Source organism: Podarcis gaigeae (assembly GCF_964106915.1).
Source record: "Podarcis gaigeae genome assembly, chromosome: 12".
In the NCBI taxonomy this organism is placed as follows: Eukaryota; Metazoa; Chordata; class Lepidosauria; order Squamata; family Lacertidae; genus Podarcis; species Podarcis gaigeae.
In genome coordinates this window covers 14,566,106-14,585,700 of record NC_139688.1, presented here as the reverse complement: position 1 = coordinate 14,585,700, position 19,595 = coordinate 14,566,106, and the positions used below count along the sequence as shown (strand labels likewise).

At 39.8% G+C, this 19,595-nt stretch overlaps 1 protein-coding gene across 8 annotated transcripts in view; it reads left to right on the top strand.

Annotated features, from left to right (window-relative positions):
* Window positions 1–19,595, top strand: part of ESYT2 (extended synaptotagmin 2) — a 70,792-nt gene that overhangs the window by 35,456 nt on the left and 15,741 nt on the right. For 2 of the 8 annotated variants that reach the window (XR_014556576.1, XM_083704724.1), the window contains exons 7-15: window positions 1,144–1,199; window positions 6,814–6,934; window positions 7,902–8,078; window positions 8,696–8,778; window positions 10,323–10,371; window positions 10,967–11,056; window positions 11,982–12,077; window positions 15,147–15,248; window positions 19,093–19,155. Coding sequence is in view for 4 of the 8 variants with exons in the window: in XM_083704724.1 (XP_083560850.1) it covers window positions 1,144–1,199; window positions 6,814–6,934; window positions 7,902–8,078; window positions 8,696–8,778; window positions 10,323–10,371; window positions 10,967–11,056; window positions 11,982–12,077; window positions 15,147–15,248; window positions 19,093–19,155 (837 nt within the window). In the remaining 4 variants the exon portion in view is untranslated. The remainder of the gene's footprint in view (window positions 1–1,143; window positions 1,200–6,813; window positions 6,935–7,901; window positions 8,079–8,695; window positions 8,779–10,322; window positions 10,372–10,966; window positions 11,057–11,981; window positions 12,078–15,146; window positions 15,249–19,092; window positions 19,156–19,595) is intronic. The other 6 variants (XR_014556574.1, XM_083704726.1, XR_014556575.1 and 3 more) reach the window with 3 other exon arrangements.

Sequence of the window (19,595 nt, the reverse complement as noted above, 5' to 3'; positions counted from 1 at the left end):
CAAAAAACATTATATAATGTCTTATACAGTGGTACCTCGGGTTACATATGCTTCAGGTTACATACGCTTCAGGTTACAGACTCCGCTAACCCAGAAATAGTACCTCGGGTTAGGAACTTTGCTTCAGGATGAGAACAGAAATCGTGCTCCGGCGGCCCAGCGGCAGCAGGAGGCCCCATTAACTAAAGTGGTGCTTCAGGTTAAGAACGGACCTCTGGAACGAATTAAGTACTTAACCCGAGGTACCACTGTACACGGATATTGCTGAGGGTGGACTGGCGATTGGTTGTTGCAGCAAAAATAGGGGGCATGACAGGAAAATATGGCAATTAAAATAATAATTTCAGAAGTTCTCCAAGAAGGCTTAGATGTGGGGTGTGTGTAAGTGTGAGAAGCTTGGCTCTTTGTTGAGTTGACTGTTTTCCTCATGACTTTTAGTCTGTTCTGTGATATCATAGTAGTGCAGCCAATGGCTAGGGAGAGTTGCAAACAGGCCACAGTTACAGTATAAGATACCCTCTTTTATAATGAGAGAAAACTAGAGCTGACATTATGTTACTAATGTGCATTATTTCTTAATGTGCAATGTTACGTAATCTTGCAATAAGTTTAGCAACTATTTTTGCAGCCGTTAAGCTACGTTCCTTAACACACTTCACTTTTAAGAGTTGGCCTGCTTGATTTCTAATGGTAGTGGTAGTGATTTCCACAGTAAATTTCTTTTTAGAATGGCAGCCTAGCACGTTTTATGCAAGTAACTATTCTGAGGGTCATCCTGATGTTCTTAATCTGTAGGTATAAATAGTTGGTCTTGTATCCTTCCTGATGTTGGACTAAACAAGGGGCTAAAACAAATGCTTTCCTTCATTTCAGATTTTGGCTATGTGTTAGTGTTACACTGACTGCTTCCTGCCATTTAGCCTCTGGGGTAGCTCACTCGATAGAGCATGAAACTCTTAATCGCAGGGTTGTGGGTTCAAGCTACACTTTGGGGGGGGGGGGAATATTTCAGGACCTTTGTGTTCCTGTCCAACTCTATAATTCTGTGATTCTATTATCCTTATGGCTATCAGAATGTATGACCCTTTGTTCTGTTTCTTAAGTGCTGGGCAACATTTAAAATTGTTTTTTTCCTGTCTTCAGCTTTTGGAAATTAACTGGACAGGACTGACCAATCTTCTGGATATTCCAGGACTAAAGTAAGCAAAAAATTGAATGTGAAACTATTTTTTTAAATAAGTGTTTTAGTGTGTGTGCGCGCATGCGCATAATTACACAATATAATTCCAAAGAAATAAGTGTTTGTGTTCCATCTGGTCTCTGCTATACTTTTTGGGAAACCATCAATGTGGTAGGTTGAGTTACAGATAGGTAGCCGTGTTGGTCTGCCATAGTCAAAACAAAAAAAATTCCTTCCAGTAGCACCTTAAAGACCAACTAAGTCAGTTCTTGGTATGAGCTTTCGTGTGCATGCACACTTCTTCAGATACACTGAAACAGAAGTTTCCAGACCCTTCTATATAGTGAGAAGGTGGGGAGGGGTATTACTCAGAAGGCTGGTGGGAATGGGTGATTGGCAGATAGCTGTGATGAGCCTGTTGACGACTCTGTTGATGACTCAGACTCATGTGATAGGTTGAGTTGACACACATACTGCATCTAAACCTTGGGATTGGGCAGTGATAGCTTGAAAACTTTAGAAGAAGAGGAATTGACAAATGTTCTGGCTTTTAGCTTTTTCAATGTGCATGCATGTAGGTTTTTAATGATTTTTTAAAGACAAACAGTATTAGTAGATAAGAATTTGCAAATGGAACGGCACAAAAAGGCATGCAGACATGGGTAAGGAAAGTACATATGGGGAGTTGGAAATGCTCCTAAAGACCCAAGCTAGCTGTTTTGCAAGCTGCGAACTGCATCTTGTACAGTTTGTTTTGACTTCCAAAACCAGCCAGAAGAGTTGCAAAATTATAGGTGGCAAAGTTTAACTTTGCTTTGCTTGAGCTTTCTGGTGAATAGCATCGTTTGTAATTTGCAGCAGTATAACATCTGGAAGAAAACAAGGTGTTTCTATGCAGGAAAAAAACTGCTAGCATTCTAGCTATATTTGGCTTGCCCATTCAAAGGAAAGAATGCAGTCAGTCTACTTTTGTTGCAGTCAAGAGAAGTCCCAGACTTGAGGTGGTGCATATCTGAGGCTAACTTGTAAAGCTCCACCCAGTACTGTAAACTCTGAAATCCTATGCTTACTGTTGATTAATTTCTCTCTCTTTCTTGAGCTCTCAATTTGGGACAAGCTTCTTGTGAATCTCTCTCTCAAACTTTCAGGCATAACTGAGTATCTTTGTTTCTTATTGCTGTCTTCAAATGCAGTAAGAAATTCTTAAGGTTGCTATATTACAGTACTTTTGAGAGAGAGAGAGAGACCATGCCAGCTTTTTTTTGCTGTGTTTTTTTGCTTGCCTCTTGACAAAATTAATTGGGGTGGGGCTGCAAAATGTAGGTTTCCTAAAAAAAGCTTACGGCAAAAGTTCATCGCGGATGCTAATTATAACTTGCAGTCATGTGGCCATTTCCACTGGTTGGGCATCTTGGTGCCCCAGTTTGTCCTGCTGTGCATTTAATGATGTGCACTAAGCATCTGCTAGCATCTGCAGAGGTGTTTGCGTAATTACTCACTGTTGTGGCAGTATGGTGCTGTTGAGTCAGCAGATCCTCGTACTAAAGCAGGGGTCAGCAACCTTTTCCAGCTGTGGACCAGTCCACCGTCCCTCAGACCATGTGGTGGGCTGGACTATATTTGCGGGAGGGGGAAATGAACGAATTCCTGTGCCCCACAAATAACCCAGAGATGCATTTTAAATAAAAGCACACATTCTGCTCATGTAAAAACACCAGGCAGGCCCCACAAATAACCCAGAGATGCATTTTTTAAAAAAGGACACATTCTACTCATGTAAAAACGTGCTGATTCCCGGACCGTCCGCAGGCCGGATTGAGAAGGCAATTGGGCCGCATCCGGCCCCAGGGCCCTAGGTTGCCTACCCCTGCACTAAAGCATAGCTGGCTTTTGTGGGAGCCTGCCCACTTCCTGGTTGGATATTGATTCCATCCCTCCAATCCCTGGAAATCTTTATTTCACAGTCACACTGGGATCGTTCATATCAACTCATTTTTAGGAAGTGACTAACTACCTTGAATACCCACAAATCCAGAGTAATTGTCCTCTGTGAAAATCTTTTTTTGCTTTCTTTTTTACATTTAATTTTTTAATTTGTATTCTGACAGATAAACTTGGCATACAAACGTATAACAAACATCAAAAAGTGAAAACAATTATAATAAAAATATGTTAATACACAAAACAAAAAACAATGTTAACAAGAAGAAAAAGAAAATAATTATTAAAATAAACACATATCTCAAAATAAGTGATATATGTAACCAAATTTCATATCTTTGTTGACTTCCTTCATCCTCTATGCGGGTCTGATATCAACGTTAGTAATCTGTTTGCATTTGTCTACTTATTTTCTCTCTTTGTAATTCTTTTTAATTATCTTTTTTTCTAATCATGTATCAATTTGCAGAAGTTAATTAAAACAACTCCAAGCAGTAATATGTGGGCATTGCTTTTTCAAATATTCATTGTATTTTCCTCAATCTTTTTGAAATTTTTGCTTGCTGTGGCCCCTGATCACATCTGTCATTCTTGCTAATTCAACATAACTAAATACTTGTATTGCCACTCTTTTTTTGTTGGAATTGTCTCTTTTTCCAGTTTTTTGCGATCAGGGTTCTAGCTGCCGCCATGGCATGCAAAAATAATTTTAAATCATCTTTAGATATATCTGTATCAATTATTCCCAGCTGGAAGGCTTCTCCCCCCCCCCCCCAATTTTATTTAAAGATTTTCTTCATTTCTTTTTTACATTTTAAAATGAAAGTGCTGGCTGACTTGTTAAAAGCCTTTTTAAATTGCCTCAAATTGGCTCGAAGCTATAAAATACTGTGTAATTTCCTAGTAGAGAGAGAAAATACAAATAAGCTAATGACTTTGTATGATTTCAATGAATCCAAGTGTTAAGGTAGTATGGCTTCATTCTGCTTCTGTTCCTTTGAGTAAAGTGTTTTTTGTTTGTTTTTTGTTTGCAAAACTTCCAAACGCAATGCTGCAAACTAGCTTCCCTCCTCATATAAAATTTAAAACACCGTGGTGTTCATTTGATCTGTACTGATATCAATAGGGCTCAAATGTTTTCTTTGATACCACGGTAAAAATATGAAAGTCTAAGTTCTGAAGAGCTCTAGCTACAAGGCTAGATGAAACATGACGAGGATTGCACACCTATCAGTTGTTTTCACAGAGAGAATATGCTCCTCCGATCTACTCAATCTATTTAGCCTCAATCTACTGTTTTCACCATCATTTAATAATGTCACATGAGACTCACACATTCTCTTTTCTTTCCCTTATCTGGCATTCAGCTTCTCCGTACACTTAATAGTTTTGAAAAATGGCTATATAAACTGGTTGGATGATGAAAGGCATGGCCATTTCCCACTGTTGACTCTTTTCCACTGTTTGCCTGCCTGCCGCAGTACTGTAGACTGGTTGTAATATTTTATACTGATGTTCTGAAAAATTCTGATTCTTATCAGAGTGGGTAGTGTACTACATTAGTACCTAATTTGCCACGCGTAGGCTTCCCTTAGCATCTGCCTGGCCTCCCAAAAAATTATTACAGAAGAAGATTGACAAATGTCCACGAATGTGCTGATGCCTTAAGGCTGATGTACTTGTGGAAGCTGCTTTGACTTCCTCCCTGGTGGTGTTTGCACTGACATAGCAAACTGTGTGACCTGGGATAACTCAGTCTCAGAGCATGAGACTCTTAGGGTCATGAGTTCGAGCCCAACATTGGGCAAAAGATTCCTGCATTACAGGGGGTTAGACTAGATGATCCTCAGTGTCCCTTCCAGCTCTACATTACTGTGATTCTTTGAGTTTGGATCATTTCATTACTGTGTGGCTTCCACATGCTCACAAGCTCCAAGTTCAGTCACCTGTGGGTTAAACCACAGAGCCTAGGACTTGCTGATCAGAAGGTCGGCGGTTCGAATCCCCGCGATGGGGTGAGCTCCCGTTGCTCGGTCCCTGCGCCTGCCAACATAGCAGTTCGAAAGCACATCAAAGTGCAAGTAGATAAATAGGTACCGCTCTGGCAGGAAGGTAAACGGCGTTTCCGTGCGCTGTGCTGGTTCACCAGAAGCGGCTTAGTCATGCTGGCCACATGACCCGGAAGCTGTACGCCGGCTCCCTCGGCCAATAAAGCAAGATGAGCACCGCAACCCCAGAGTCGTCCACAACTGGACCTAATGGTCAGGGGTCCTTTACACCTTAGAAAAGCAAAGTAATTAACTTTTGTATGTTGATTACTTTAAGCTAACATCAGTTTTATCAATATATGATATATGAAACAATAACTTGGAGTAATGGGCCTTATTTTCTATTCAACGGTATTTTATAGTAAATAATTAAGGCAACCCAGAGAAGAATGAATAATGTTTATACAAAGCCTCTTATTCCTGCCCCTTATTCTGAGCTACTGTTTCCATCTTGTGGCCATTGAAGGTAACAGTGCTTGGGATCCACGTCGTAAACTCTGGAAACTTCAGTGTTTTCATTTTGGCATCATTGTAGGCTCTCTAAGTGGTGGATGAATCTTATGTACTGTATTTACTTGAATCTAATGCTCACCTCTTTTGGCCAAATTAGGTTGCAAAAATTAAAGTGCACATTAGATTCGATGGCACATCTGCATTCGCCAGCAATATCTTTTTTGGTTTCAAGTTTCTGAAAACTGAGGTGCGCATTAGATTCGATGGCGTATTAGACTCGAGTTAATACAGTACACCTAGGGAAAGACTGGTGATAATGCATGTGTAGTGAATTCAAATGTATAGCACTCTCTGACCTAAGGAAGCAGGGCTGATGTCAAGGCAGTTGTTGTGGGAACTAACTCAAAGCAGGGATCCCATTGACTAGAGCCTATGTACCTCATGTTGTGAGGAGATAGACCCCTAGAAGGGTGTCTTGGGATGAGGGATAGGGTCTTATGCAGAGTGTCTTGGTCAAGGACTGACCAAAATCTGGCATAGACACTGAAAGCAAACAGCACTTGGTCTGTCAAATTTCACGTATGGAGATAGTTCAGGGTGAAAGGATAATTTGTAGGAGGAGTTCTACTACCACTCAACATAGAGATAGATAGATAGATAGATAGATAGATAGATAGATAGATAGATTTCCTCTAGACTTCATTACAACAAAACAAAAAGCCAGGAGTCCTAACTGAAATGACTCCAGCCAATCAGGTCATATGATCTTGCTATTTGGGTCAGTTCTATATATACCCTTTCTTATAAAATTGAATGTAGATGAAGGGGAACATCCAAGAATGTTAAGAAGTCCGTGGAACTAGCTCAGAATTTTAACCAACGCGTAAAGGGGGCTGAACAAATATTTGTGCAGCCTGCATGTATAGGTAGATTTGCTGTACGCTCTATGAATCTGGTTGTCGCTTTTTAATTAGAAGATGAAGAAATGTTGGAAGAGAAATTGTGTTGGCAGTTTGCCTGAAATTTATTTACACTCTGGAGTTGAAATTCCTTACCCTGCAATGTTAACAGAAGCATAAATAACTGTGGCTTCAGCAAATGTAATAACTGTTTAAATAGTGATTGTGTGTCAAAAGTGCAACTAAGGCAAGATGTCTTAAAATAACTTCTCTTCCGTTTTCTTCCCAATAGCGGTTTATCAGACACTATAATATCAGACATCATATCCAATTACCTGGTGCTTCCAAACAGGATCACTGTTCCTCTCGTCAGTGAGGTACAGATTGCTCAGTTGCGCTTCCCCATACCAAAGGTAAGAATTTTAGCATAAAATTATAAAAGAATACAGTGTGAACTCAGTATCATTTGAGTAACCTTTGCAGAACCATTCTGATTCGTGAAAGTTTGATAAACACTATTTGTGAAGACCCTAAAAATCTGGATGCTGAGCGTATGACAGTAACTTCAGGTGGGTTTAGCCTTCCAAGGTGAAGCTAGGAATGTCCTTCCCTGTCATGGACAATATTTGAGCAAAAGTATTTTAATGACTCTTCGTTTCCATACCCCAGGTTTTTCCATTTGTATAATTTAATGCTTATTTTGGGTAAAATTCTGAAATGATGAAGAAGTACAAAATGCAGCAATATCAAAAGTTCATATGTGTGTGTGGGGGGGGAAATAGACCAAAATTACTTCTGGAATGTTCTGGATAACCAGAGAAACTAACAGGAGCAGGCTGTTCACAGATACTTAAATCTTGAGACTGAGTGCAGACCAGGTGACTGATCAAGTCTGTACTTGCTTAGCTTTAACCAGTGCTTTTTTTCTTAATTTTTTAAAGAGGTACTCTCATTTTCCTAATCATATTGAAATACTGCCCCTCAATGAGGCCAAACTTAGATTCACAAAATATTTAGGGGTATTCGTCCCCCCAGAAAAAAAAAACCTGGCTTTAAAAACTCTTTGGAATCGAGTACTGCTATGCCACACACTATGCTCCAAATCAAGTTTAAAGAAATATAATCCAAAATAAGAATGAATTTGCTTTCTGTTCTGTCATAAATTGGCAGAACATGCCATCCAGTCATAGATACATGCCCTTCGAACAGAATCTACTATGTAGACTTGCGGTACTATGCCAGAGCAATCCTGTGACCAGGGACTAATAAGGATTGATCCAGTCAAGTTATTGGTCAGTCATCCTGCAGTGGAAAGAATTTGTGTTGATACTTTATTGTTGAAAACTATATGATGGATAACTATTTCTTGCATCTTGACAGGGTGTACTAAGGATACACTTCATTGAAGCTCAGGATCTTGAGGGAAAAGATACTTACCTAAAGGGAATTGTTAAAGGGAAGTCTGACCCGTACGGAATCATTCGTGTGGGTAATCAAATTTTCCAAAGCAAAGTCATCAAAGAAAATCTCAACCCAAAGTGGAACGAAGTTTATGAGGTACAAAGTTTAAAATTGCTGTTCGATATCGGTACCCATTCTTCAAACGGCATTAAAATAGAGCCTTTGAAGGCTAATTCCGTATACATCTTTCTTACATGGCGAGATAATCATCTTTTGTGTCTTATCTGCTGCTGGTACATGGACCACTACAGCTGTCAGCGCAACAGATTAGTTCAGGTATAATGCCAAGCCATAGTTTGGTGCTGTGTGAACAATGATGATAGTAATAATAATAACAGACAAGACTAACTTAGCACCATTAAATTCAGTGGCTCTACTCTGAGAAAAACTTAAATACAACCCGTTCAGAATAGTTAATTTCTGGGTGGTGTTGTTAAGCCACTTTATTCTGAAGTTAAACTGTGTAAAAAAAATTCATTCTAGAAAGGTGAGGATGTAAAAGAGATTTCTTTTGTTATTCATTTTTATCTATATGGTAGTAATAAATCCTATTGGTTTATCAGCATCCTTGTAATCAGACCTGTGTGTATCCTGCACTTCTCTACTTATACATAATTCTGTAGTGATAGGTATTTTGTATAGTGTAGACACATTAAAAGCCATGTCAGATATTTGTGCTGCATAGGTTACCTTATTCACTACTTTATTTGCAGGCCTTAGTGTATGAGCACCCAGGACAGGAATTGGAGATTGAGCTCTTTGATGAAGACCCAGACAAAGATGACTTCCTGGGAAGGTAAATGCCAAGCAAGATACATTTATGATATTGGCAAAAAATAGTTGTTTTTCTACTTTCTTCTGATTTGAATGTTAATAGATAAAATTCCATGCTTCCTGTGTTTTAAGTATTTTTTAGTCCTTGTTTTCTCTTTGCGTGCCACTGCCAGAATCCCTCTGTCCATACGGTGGTATCTCGGGTTAAGAACTTAATTTGTTCTGGAGGTCTGTTCTTAACCTGAAACTGTTCTTAACCTGAGGTGCCACTTTAGCTAATGGGGCCTCCCGCTGCCACTGCGCCGTTGTCATGCGATTTCTGTTCTCATCCTGAAGCAAAGTTCTTAACCCGAGGTACTATTTCTGGGTTAGCGGAGTCTGTAACCTGATGCATCTGTAACCCAAAGTACAACTGTAAATGAAAGGGAAGGGAAAGCTGAACTCGGCAGAACCTGAAGAAAAATAGTTAACATCTCCAAATGCATTATTGGCATATACACAGAACAGTTGCCTTTTCAAAATGCCATGATAATGCATGCATGGCATTTTAAAAATACCTACACCCTGAAAAGAAATAAATGTTTTAAGTGCTAGAAGTAACGATACGTTCCTACCTAATTCTTATGCTCTATTGCTTTTACTATTGTAACATATATCTGGCTTTAGCTGCCTGATACGTTGCCTGAGAAATAAACCATAAAAAGCTCATATGTGCCCTCGTGGAAGCCATGTTCTGTTGTTTTCCCCAGAACACCATGTTATTCCAATTCAAGGACCTAATTTATGTCTTTTCCACAACAATTGCAAATGTGGCAATTTTCTTCAAAGCTCTTAACAAGCAGTCACCCTTTGCATCATATATCCTTACCAATTCCTTTCTTGCCCCATGAGACCTTAGATGCTGTTCTACTCATTTTTTTGTGGACCATTTCTCCTAATATGAACTGGCCCAGACTCTGCAGTCATCATCCGAGGCACTTTTTTGTGTGCTTTCTCCATGAGAGGTCTGGAGGGTGGCAACACGAGAACGGGCCTTTTCTGTGGTAGTTCCCTGTTTGTGGAATGATCTCCCTAGGGGGGCTCGCCTGGCGCCTTCATTCTATACTTTAAGTGCCTGGTGAAAATGTTTCTCTATAACCAGGCCTTTGGCATTCTGTGACCTTTAAACTGTGCTTGTGAGAGGGGGGTCATTTGTTTGTTTTATTATAGACTGCGACCATTTTGCGCATGTCCAATTGACACACAGCCTTTTGGACCCAGGAAGGGCTTGCGTGGGGGCAAGGACCAGACCTCTGCACAAAATGGTTCCTGCCTGTATTATTTATTTTGTGTTCTCATTTTGTATTTTTATGTTGTGAACCGCCCTGTGATCTTCAGATGAAAGGCGGTATACAAACTTAATAAACAACAACAGCAGCAGCAGCAGCAGCAATAATAAACTATCATAAGGATAGCATAAATATGATTAGATTAACCCACTATCCTTTTTTAATACTTCATTGATCCCTCCAACTACACAACTTGCAGAAGAGATAATGATATTATTCTAATGTGTTTTTCTCCTAGTCTAATGATAGACCTAATTGAGGTTGAAAAGGAGCGTCATTTAGATGAGGTAAGTCTCTACCTGCTCTTTGGTGGGAAGAGTGTGGCAGGGCTCATACCCTGAGGTGGTCGTCAGCCTACGGTGCTTAATCACACTTCAGATTCAAATGTTGAATGATTTGATGGACCTTCCTTCCAAGACTGCAGCCTCCCTCTGCAGCAGATTTCTACATTTTTATAACACCGTTTATGTGGAACCATTGAAACACCATCTCTCCTCTGTGTCAATTTATTATGATGGCAGACATTCTGAAGTTGTAGAATTGTGTCATGAATGCTCACAGCATGTGGAAGTCACTGATAGTCGTTGGCTGAAATGTTTTTTGTAAGGAAGTGTCTTAACATGAAGTCATTTGTCATTTGAAGTACAATGTCTTAACATGAAGTCATTTTTATTGTTGTGTTAGAGAATGGATTGAATGTAAAAGATAAATGGGAATCATGTTGACTTAGCTGTTTTTGTTGGTTAGTTTCATTATGCTATGTCAGTGTGCCATTTCACAAAGTACCAGTAGTATGTCATGAAAAAGAATCTATAATATCATAGGTTGACTTATTAGTGGATGGCTTTGCCTCTCACAATCTTTTATTTACTTTGCCTACAGTGGTTTACTTTGGATGAAGTTTCCAAAGGAAGATTGCATTTAAAACTAGAATGGCTCACATTGATGCCTACTGCAGAGAATCTTGATCAGGTATTTTGTTTTATCTTTTTAATACATGGTCTCACAGCTTTAAACAGGGCATTCTCAATATAGATAAGAACGAAGACCTGGGTCTTTACACATACATAAGTCATATTGCTTGATAAACAATGGTTTGCTGTTGCATGTGCGGGAGCCACACTGAGCCTCAGGCTTCCATGCAGCTAGAAAGAGGACTTAAGAAGCTTTTACTTTCTGTTTTACGTAAACTGTGGCTTCCTGTTTTGTCCAGATTGGGATCATGGTATACAGAAGCCAGCTTCATAAGCCATGGTTTAGAGTTGGCTTGAATTGATTCAGAGTAAATGCTAAACACAGTCCCTAGTTCAGGTAAAACAGAAAGCAGAAAGAAAAATGGTTCTGAACCCCACTTTGGCCATGTGGGAGGTGGAAGGAGGAATGTGTGATTCTGAGTCGCACAGTTACTTGTGCATGTCTTACCATGGCATTCCAACAGAGGGCTCCCCCGGCAATATACCATATTTTCCTGACTATAAGACGCCCCTATGTATAAGACGCCCCTTATTTTGGGGGACTCGGATTTAAGAAAATGGGGGGAGATCTACCCATGTATAAGGTGCCCCCAAATTTTGGACATTATTTTTTAGGAAAAAACCTAGTCTTATACAGTGGTACCTCGGGTTAAGAACTTAATTCGTTCCGGAGGTCCGTTTTTAACCTGAAACTGTTCTTAACCTGAAGCAGCACTTTAGCTAATGGGGCTTCCTGCTGCTGTCACGCCGCCGGAACACAATTTCTGTTCTCATCCTGAAGCAAAGTTCTTAACCCAAGGTACTATTTCTGGGTTAGCGGAGTCTGTAACCTGAAGTGTATGTAACCTGAGGTACCACTATACACGGGAAAATATGATAATTAACTTGAACATTTCTTTTAAATTATGCCTCTCTTACTTTAGGTTCTAAAAAGCATTCGAGCTGATAAAGATCAAGCCAATGATGGCCTGTCGTCAGCATTGCTTATTCTCTATTTGGATTCCGCAAGAAATCTGCCAGTAAGTCTCTTTGCGGTAATGGTATTTCTCTTTGAGTGATTCCCATTTTTTATTCTGTCACACATTGCTTATTACTAAGCCACTTTGCCTCACTAACTCACATTATGCCATGTTTTTAATTACATTTTCATCTGCATTCTGCAACATTAGCATCTTTTTATATGAAACACACATTGCGATTGAGTCTGTTTGCGGTGCTGGTCTACCAATTGCATTTTCAGAACTTATAAAAGATTTTGATTAAAGTTGTAGCCTTGAAAGAAAACGCACCAGCAGTCCTATGAAAAGTGTGCTAAGCCCAATAGAAGTATATTCACTTGGATTTAAGAATGGATATTTGGGGGGCTTATATCTGTGCGTTTCTACGGTTAGTGCTGCAGTCTTAGGCATGCATAGTAAGACTGGTTGGTTTGGGTCCTGACTTTTGTTGCATGAACAGAAGGAGAGTAGTGCTGAGTGAAACTCTACTTTACTCTACTCTACTCTACTTCTGTGAATGGAAGATCTTTTGAATCACGGAGCAAAAAAAAATCAGAGACCCAAGCTGTAGCTGAGCGAGCATATGTAGGATCATGCTCCTTGTTTTATGATGGCATTGTTAGGAGTTGGCCACCGTTTTGTGAACATTGAGTATGCACATAAAACAAAGCTTTTGTTTATTTCTTCCAAATACGAGCTCCTATATAGTAGTATAGGCTCTACTTGCTTCATAACAAAACAACCCCATAATTCTGCAAGTGCAGATCTCCTGCCTATACTTATTTGGATCAAGGCCAACCATTTGATGTGTGTAACTTAATACCATTATTCCTTATAAGAGAATTCCCTGATTTAGGCTGCATGTCTTACGAGGTCTTCTCAGGCACAAAGGGAACCCTGAATGAAAAGAAATTACAAAGACAAGGAGTTGCTTTTTTAAAAAATGAGCCCAAAGTGGTGCTCTTAAGGAGTGATGATTTTCAAGGAACATTTCCAAAATGTGGATGTGAAAAATGAAGGAAACAAGTTGCCACTGTATCCTCTGTCAGGAAGGATGCTTCGCTTGGAAGCCACACGCTGCGAAGACCCAAAGATAGGTTCGTGCCTATACCAGACAGTGCCATCTTCTGCGGGAGAAGCTAAGCAGAAAGATCCAGTTGCCTTTTAGCTATTTTTCTGTATATTTCTGCTGGGCAGTTGGGAGCTGCTACTCTCCCAAGAGTAGACGCTCTTCCATTGCAGGTTGTTCCCTTGCTCTGTTAAGGAGTAATAGACTTGGTCATTTTTTTAGGCTGAGTTAAAGGGGACGCAGGTGGCGCTGTGGGTTAAACCACAGAGCCTAGGACTTGCTGATCAGAAGATTGGCGGTTCAAATCCCTGCAACAGGGTGAGCTCCCGTTGCTCGGTCCCAGCTCCTGCCAACCTAGCAGTTCAAAAGCACATCAAAAGTGCAAATAGATGAATAGGTACTGCTCCAGCGGGGAAGGTAAATGGCGTTTCCGTGTGCTGCTCTGGTTCGCCAGAAGTGGCTCAGTCATGCTGGCCACATGACCCGGAAGCTGTACGCCGGCTCCCTCGGCCAATAAAGCAAGATGAGCGCCGCAACCCCAGAGTCGGTCACGACTGGACCTAATGGTCAGGGGTCCCTTTACCTTTACCTAAAGACTGCTCCTTCTTGACTCCATTCATATCTGCCTTTTGTAGAGATGGCAAACTTATTAAGGACCTTGAGTCTGCCTGCTCCCTGTTTTCTGCCATGCGGACCAAATTTCAGAAGTGAATTCTGGAATAGCCCAGATTTGCTAATCTCTGGTGATATTTTAAAGACAAAGTAAGAATTGGATATTGGTCTTGGAGTACTTGCTTCTTACACTCGAAACAGTGCTATGCATCAGTATATTTAAAAGTTAATTTTCTCAATTTTCTGTGCTGTTATTAAGGTTGCCGGGTGCAATCTTCACACTAATATTTTAGTTTTCTGCAATCATTGATACCCAAAGAAGTAACTTGTTGCAATCTAAAATGCCGACGGTCGTTTTCCTGGTGTGTTTGGGGGGCTGGGATTGGGAAAGTGTTGTGCGATGTCTTTAAAAAAATTAAATTGTGGTCACGTTTTTCTATTTCCTTTCCATTACAGGTTTAAAGTTTTTTTTTTAGTTTTTAGTTTTAAGTGGAGAAACTTGAAACTTTTAAATAAACTAATCCATTGGGACATGATGTTCCATGTATATTAATAAGTAACTGGGTGGATAGTGCATATGACTTTACAGGATCTCATAGCATAATTGAAGTTTACTTGATGGTGTGCTACTTGTTTAAGTAGTAGGGGAAGTGGTATTACCTGCAAATCTACCGTTCAAGGGTCTGCTCTATCAGAAACATGTGTAAGGTAATCAGGGTGGGGGAACAGCTCTTGAGCAAAGAGTATAGCCATAGAGAAAGGATGAGGAACCTACCTATTCAGATGTTGCTGGACTCCAGCTGCCCCTTTAGAAGGATCACAGGTTTCCTATCCCTGTCATAGAGGGTTATGGTAATCTGACAAAGGTGTTCAAAGCTTTGTTGGAAGAGATTGAAGCCTCTCTCTTGCCCAGATAGAACTTGGATCTGTCTAATGATGAAGTCACACCCACACTTTTATTTTTTAAAAAGCTTCAAAACAGTGATTTGATGATGATAAATGGTATAGGGATTCTCCTTCAACCGTATTAAATTTATTAATACATGAGTGCCGGATATTGGGCCGGTTTGGGATTATGAAAACACCCTTTATAAATTATAGTGAAACATACAAATGCGATTAAACACGTTTGCAGAAGGATGCGTAAGTAAAAAGGTCCTATGATTTGCTCAAGTGGTACTGTAGATGGAGGCATGCGAAGAATTGGGGGTGGGGAAGTTACTTTGCTGTTTTAATGAGGTGAGACCAACAAATGGCAAAAATGATGACACATGTACCTTTGGTGGGTGCCAGTCTGTAATTCCAGACACCTTTGACTGTTTTCCTTAACTGTGCTAATGGTAAAGCTGCTTGCGCATTCATGCTGCCACAACCCTCTGCTTTCTTCTTCCATTTCCATCTTCCTAAAGAGTATCTACGAAGGAAACTTTGGGTGTGGATACTTAAAAGAGAGGAGAGCATCGGGACTAGTCTTTTGTGAAAATACTACCTCACTCTATAGAACACTATTTGTGAGTTCTCGGGTGTTACATGTGTATTATACATTCTCTCTCTTTTGTTTTTTTTTTAACCCGCCAGAGTGGATTGGTGCAACTAAACCCACTTAACCCTAATAGTGGAATGGTGGAAGCATGCAGTTTTCGTTCACACGCATGGCTTTTTTTTTTTAAAGTGTGCAGTGTTGTTATACTTACTGCATTTCCAAACTGTTTTATCAGCTCGGTTTGTTAGGTATGTTTTGTTAATTTTAAACTAGCCTTTTCAAAGATTAGCATGTTTATTCGTTAATCTCCGTGGGTACTTTAGAAGAAATGCAGATGTTTGCTTGCAGCGAAATGAAACTGTTGTGGATTTTCAGAGCCAACCTCTTTTGTGATGCTTTAGAAAATTATGTGCAAGTTTTGTGGTGTGTTGTACGTGAGGGCCTGGAATCTCCTAGATTTGGTTCAAGTTGCACAATGAAACAGAAAGTTAGTTGTGTGTTCCCCAAGTTTTGTTGATACAGCAAGAAAAAAGAAAAGAACACAAATACCAAATTACACACAGGAATAACCAAAGAGACATAATTTTCTTAGCAAACAATAAAACATATATTGGTCTTAACACTAAAGACCCAACCTCCCGTTTATTCCATATTTCAATTTCATATTACTTATAGCCAATGTGTGTTCCCCAAGTTACATGGTAAATTTTGTGTTCTGTGCTGCAGGATGGAGGGAGCGTATTCCCCAATGGCCTTTTGTCACTCAGAAAAAGTCCCTGCAGTATTAGTGCTTCTACCAGTTGGAAATAATGGCTTCTGTTTTGGAGACTATGGTTAGAATGCTAATAATGCATTGACAGTTGATGTCAAAATTAACATGCTTTTCAACTCATGGGCTTTTAAAGCAAAACACCTGTTTTCTCCGTACGATGGTAAACACTCACATAACACAGTTAGATTCTAAACCCAAGAAAGTGTGTAGATGCCTTCATAGGCTGCAGTTTGAAATGCTGTGACCATTTCTTAGTCGCATAATCAAAACTTTTTTTAAAAAAGAGGAGTTAGTTGGCCCAGATGTTTTCATTGTGACACCAATGGCCTATTCACACACAAACTCCTTTATATTGGGGGATCATTCATCAGTGCTTGGTGTGCTAATTCTAGTCTTTTATTTAAGCACTAACCTGGTAGCTGTAGGTGCAGCTGGGAAACTGAGGAGGCAAGCCCACTCCATTCCCAATGTGGAAATTCAACTTTCCTCCCCTCTTCTGTCAGTCCTCGTCAGGCTGGTGTATTTATTACACTATCAGGCAGAGGGCCTTATACCCTGTAGAATGCCCTCCCATCAGATGTCAGACAGATAAACAACTACATAACTTTTAGAAGACATTGGAAGGCAGCCCTGTATAGGGAAGTCTTTAATTCTTGATGTTTATTGTGTTTCCCCGAGAGTGACTGGGGGAACCAGTCAGATGGGTGGCATATAAATAATGGCCTTGAGTCATTTTATTCCTATCTGAATAATCCTAGATGTTTGCTTTCTTTTTACAAGTCTTTAGCTCATCAGTTTTGCACCTGGTATAACATTTTATAATTTTTATAAGCAGATGAGTCTTACTTGGAGGGATAGGTACTTATTTCTTCCCTGGCCCTATTCTGGCTTTCAGTGGAACTGAGCTTAGGTGTGAATATCACATTTTAGGATTGTGTGTACATTCTCCAGACCCATACCAACGTGATTTGGTGTTGAGTCAGATGTTTGCCAAATTGGGTTTGCTTCTAAGTTTCCTTTGAGAACCCAGCTTTAGTTCTGTTACTGAAAATGACTTTAGAAGCACATTCAATATGTTTCTTTTTTCATCCAGGGTTGTGACAGTCACATGTAATGCCAGGGCTCCTTGGCTGTGGTGATGAGGAAATTTCACACATGGGAGAAAAGGTGCTCATAATCCCACGTCCTGCCAATAGCTTTCTCAGCCCCATGTGGTACGTTGTGCCACATGTTGTGACTCCCAAGTGCTAAGTTCCCTTTAATGTGAAGTTGGCCTAGATGGGAATAGCTTGTTACAGCCGACAAAGATTGCTCTAGGGGGGAAAAATCAATTTTAACAGCAACTTGAGCCAAATTAAGCTGGAGTTTGTGTTTCCCTTTTTTACTTTAGAAGTGGCTGACCCCCCCCCCCTTCCTGTTTTGGGTAATTTTAAAGGCTCCTTCCCTTCTCAGACATTATAAAGTTTGCATGGCAGCAGCATGCAAACTGCAATTCCTTATACAACCCATTGCTTTAATTCTGACAACGCTGCCTTCTCAGTTAAAGCATCTGCCCATTTGAACTTAACACGATTCTTTAAAAAATAAGAGTACGGCAAAATTTCAGCAGGATCACAAACTTTGAACGTACTCGTGACATTCATGAACCCCTGAAAATAAAGCAGCAAGAACTCCCAGTGACTGAACCATGCATATCAAGAAGTAGCACATATAGAAAAAAGGATTGGGGATCTACGTGTACATGCAACGTAAAATTATTTGGGTTGTTTCTAAACCTTATAGGCCACTTTTTTCTTTCAGTCTATATACATAGCTGTCAACTTTCCCCTTTTCTTGCGAGGAATCCTATTTGGAATAAGGGAATTTCCCTTTAGAAAAGGGAAACATTGACAGCTATGTCTACATATAATGCACATAGCTATTCCTAGTGGCAAATAGAAACAGGCCAAGTTCCTGCACGTTGTGTTGTCAATTCTTGATTCTTAAGACGCCTTCCCAGGTTGCCAGTAGCATGAGTGTGGTATGTACACAACTCTTTGAAATGCTCCTGCAAAGAACTCTTGACTCAAATTGACCCATTGCTTCAAGAAGAACTTCATGTTCTTGAGTGTACTTACTGGGTTACTTATGGCCCTGGGAAATAAATTTCTTTCTAAGGAGCTATATTCAGAGATAAGAAACTATGACCATTCTCTCTCTTACCCCCCTGAAGAAGGAAGGACCACAAAACATTGCAGCCCTGTATACCTCACGTTTCTAGTTCTTTCCAACAGGTTTGTGGGATTGGTTTTTTGTTTTTGTTTCAATGCATGACTTTCACATCAAAACTCATGCTGTACCCTGAAACAGAGACAAATGTATGTGTCTAACAACCAGATTATTCCACCCCCGCAGAAAACAGGAAAAAATCCTGTGCAATTGAATTTTTAAAGAGTTATTTCTGGAACAATCTAACTTTCTCTTCCTGTTTTGGGTTACAGCATGACTGCGAAGTTGCTTCTATTACAGAACAGCAAATGCCATGAGCTTTCAAAGCAGAACTTTTCCATTAAATATTATGTTCTGCTTCAAAAACCCATGGGGTGAAAACGGCACCCAGAACACCTGTTTGCTTTCTTTCGAAGCCCCTTCTCCTATTCAGCTGGTAGCATTGCAGTTTTTCTTGGTAGCTTAATTCTTAATAGCTTGCCTAAGTCACTTCTGGGGTGATGCAGCTATTACCAACATAAAATGAGAAATTGTTAATGGAAATGGTCAGAGGCCAATCTTGTTTAAATCCACTCCTATTCGTACATCTCCAATTCAAAAATGAAATTTATGTTGTGTCGTACTGCTTTGAAAAGAGAATAATAAGAGAGAAGACTATTAGCCCTACTGGAAAAAATGGTGTCTAATTAGAATACTGGAATTAAAGATAGAATGAGGACAAAAGACTTTGTCGTATTATTTTGAAATAATCATTTTGTTGTTTCCCCTTCATTCCGAGAATGTTTTTTTCCCCCTGGTCCCCTGTTGTCCTGTCCTTACTTAACCTCCATAGAACTGCTTCATTGCATGCCTTATTAACCCTTTGTATGTTCATTTTCTTCTGCTTTAAAAGCATAATCCATTAGAGTATAATCCAGATGCCTTGAAGAAGTCTGCTGTTCAGAAAGCCCTGAAGGTAAAGCAAATATACCTTTCCATTTAAAGTCACAACATTAAATGGAGTCACAGAGTCACTTGTAACAAATTGACATTCCTATGTATTTTTTTGTGCCACAGAACGTAATCTTACTACTTGGTACCAGGCATTAAGACACAGAGTGTTGATCTATTTGTCTGTGAGACAGCACACTGAAAATCGTATCAGTGTAGCATTGTAAACATTAAAACCTTATTATAACTAAGCAAAAACAAAGCTGTAAACAAAGACAAAACTACCAGATTCTACTGTGAATCATGCATTTACTGTATTTAAAGTGTAATCAAATTTATCAGTAATCTGTGATGAAAGCTGAAGTCTTCATAATAAGGCTAGTACAAGGGGCACTTTAAGAATATTACGATTATAGAGCTGGAAACAATCTCAGAAGGTCATCTAATCCAACCCCTTTTTGATGC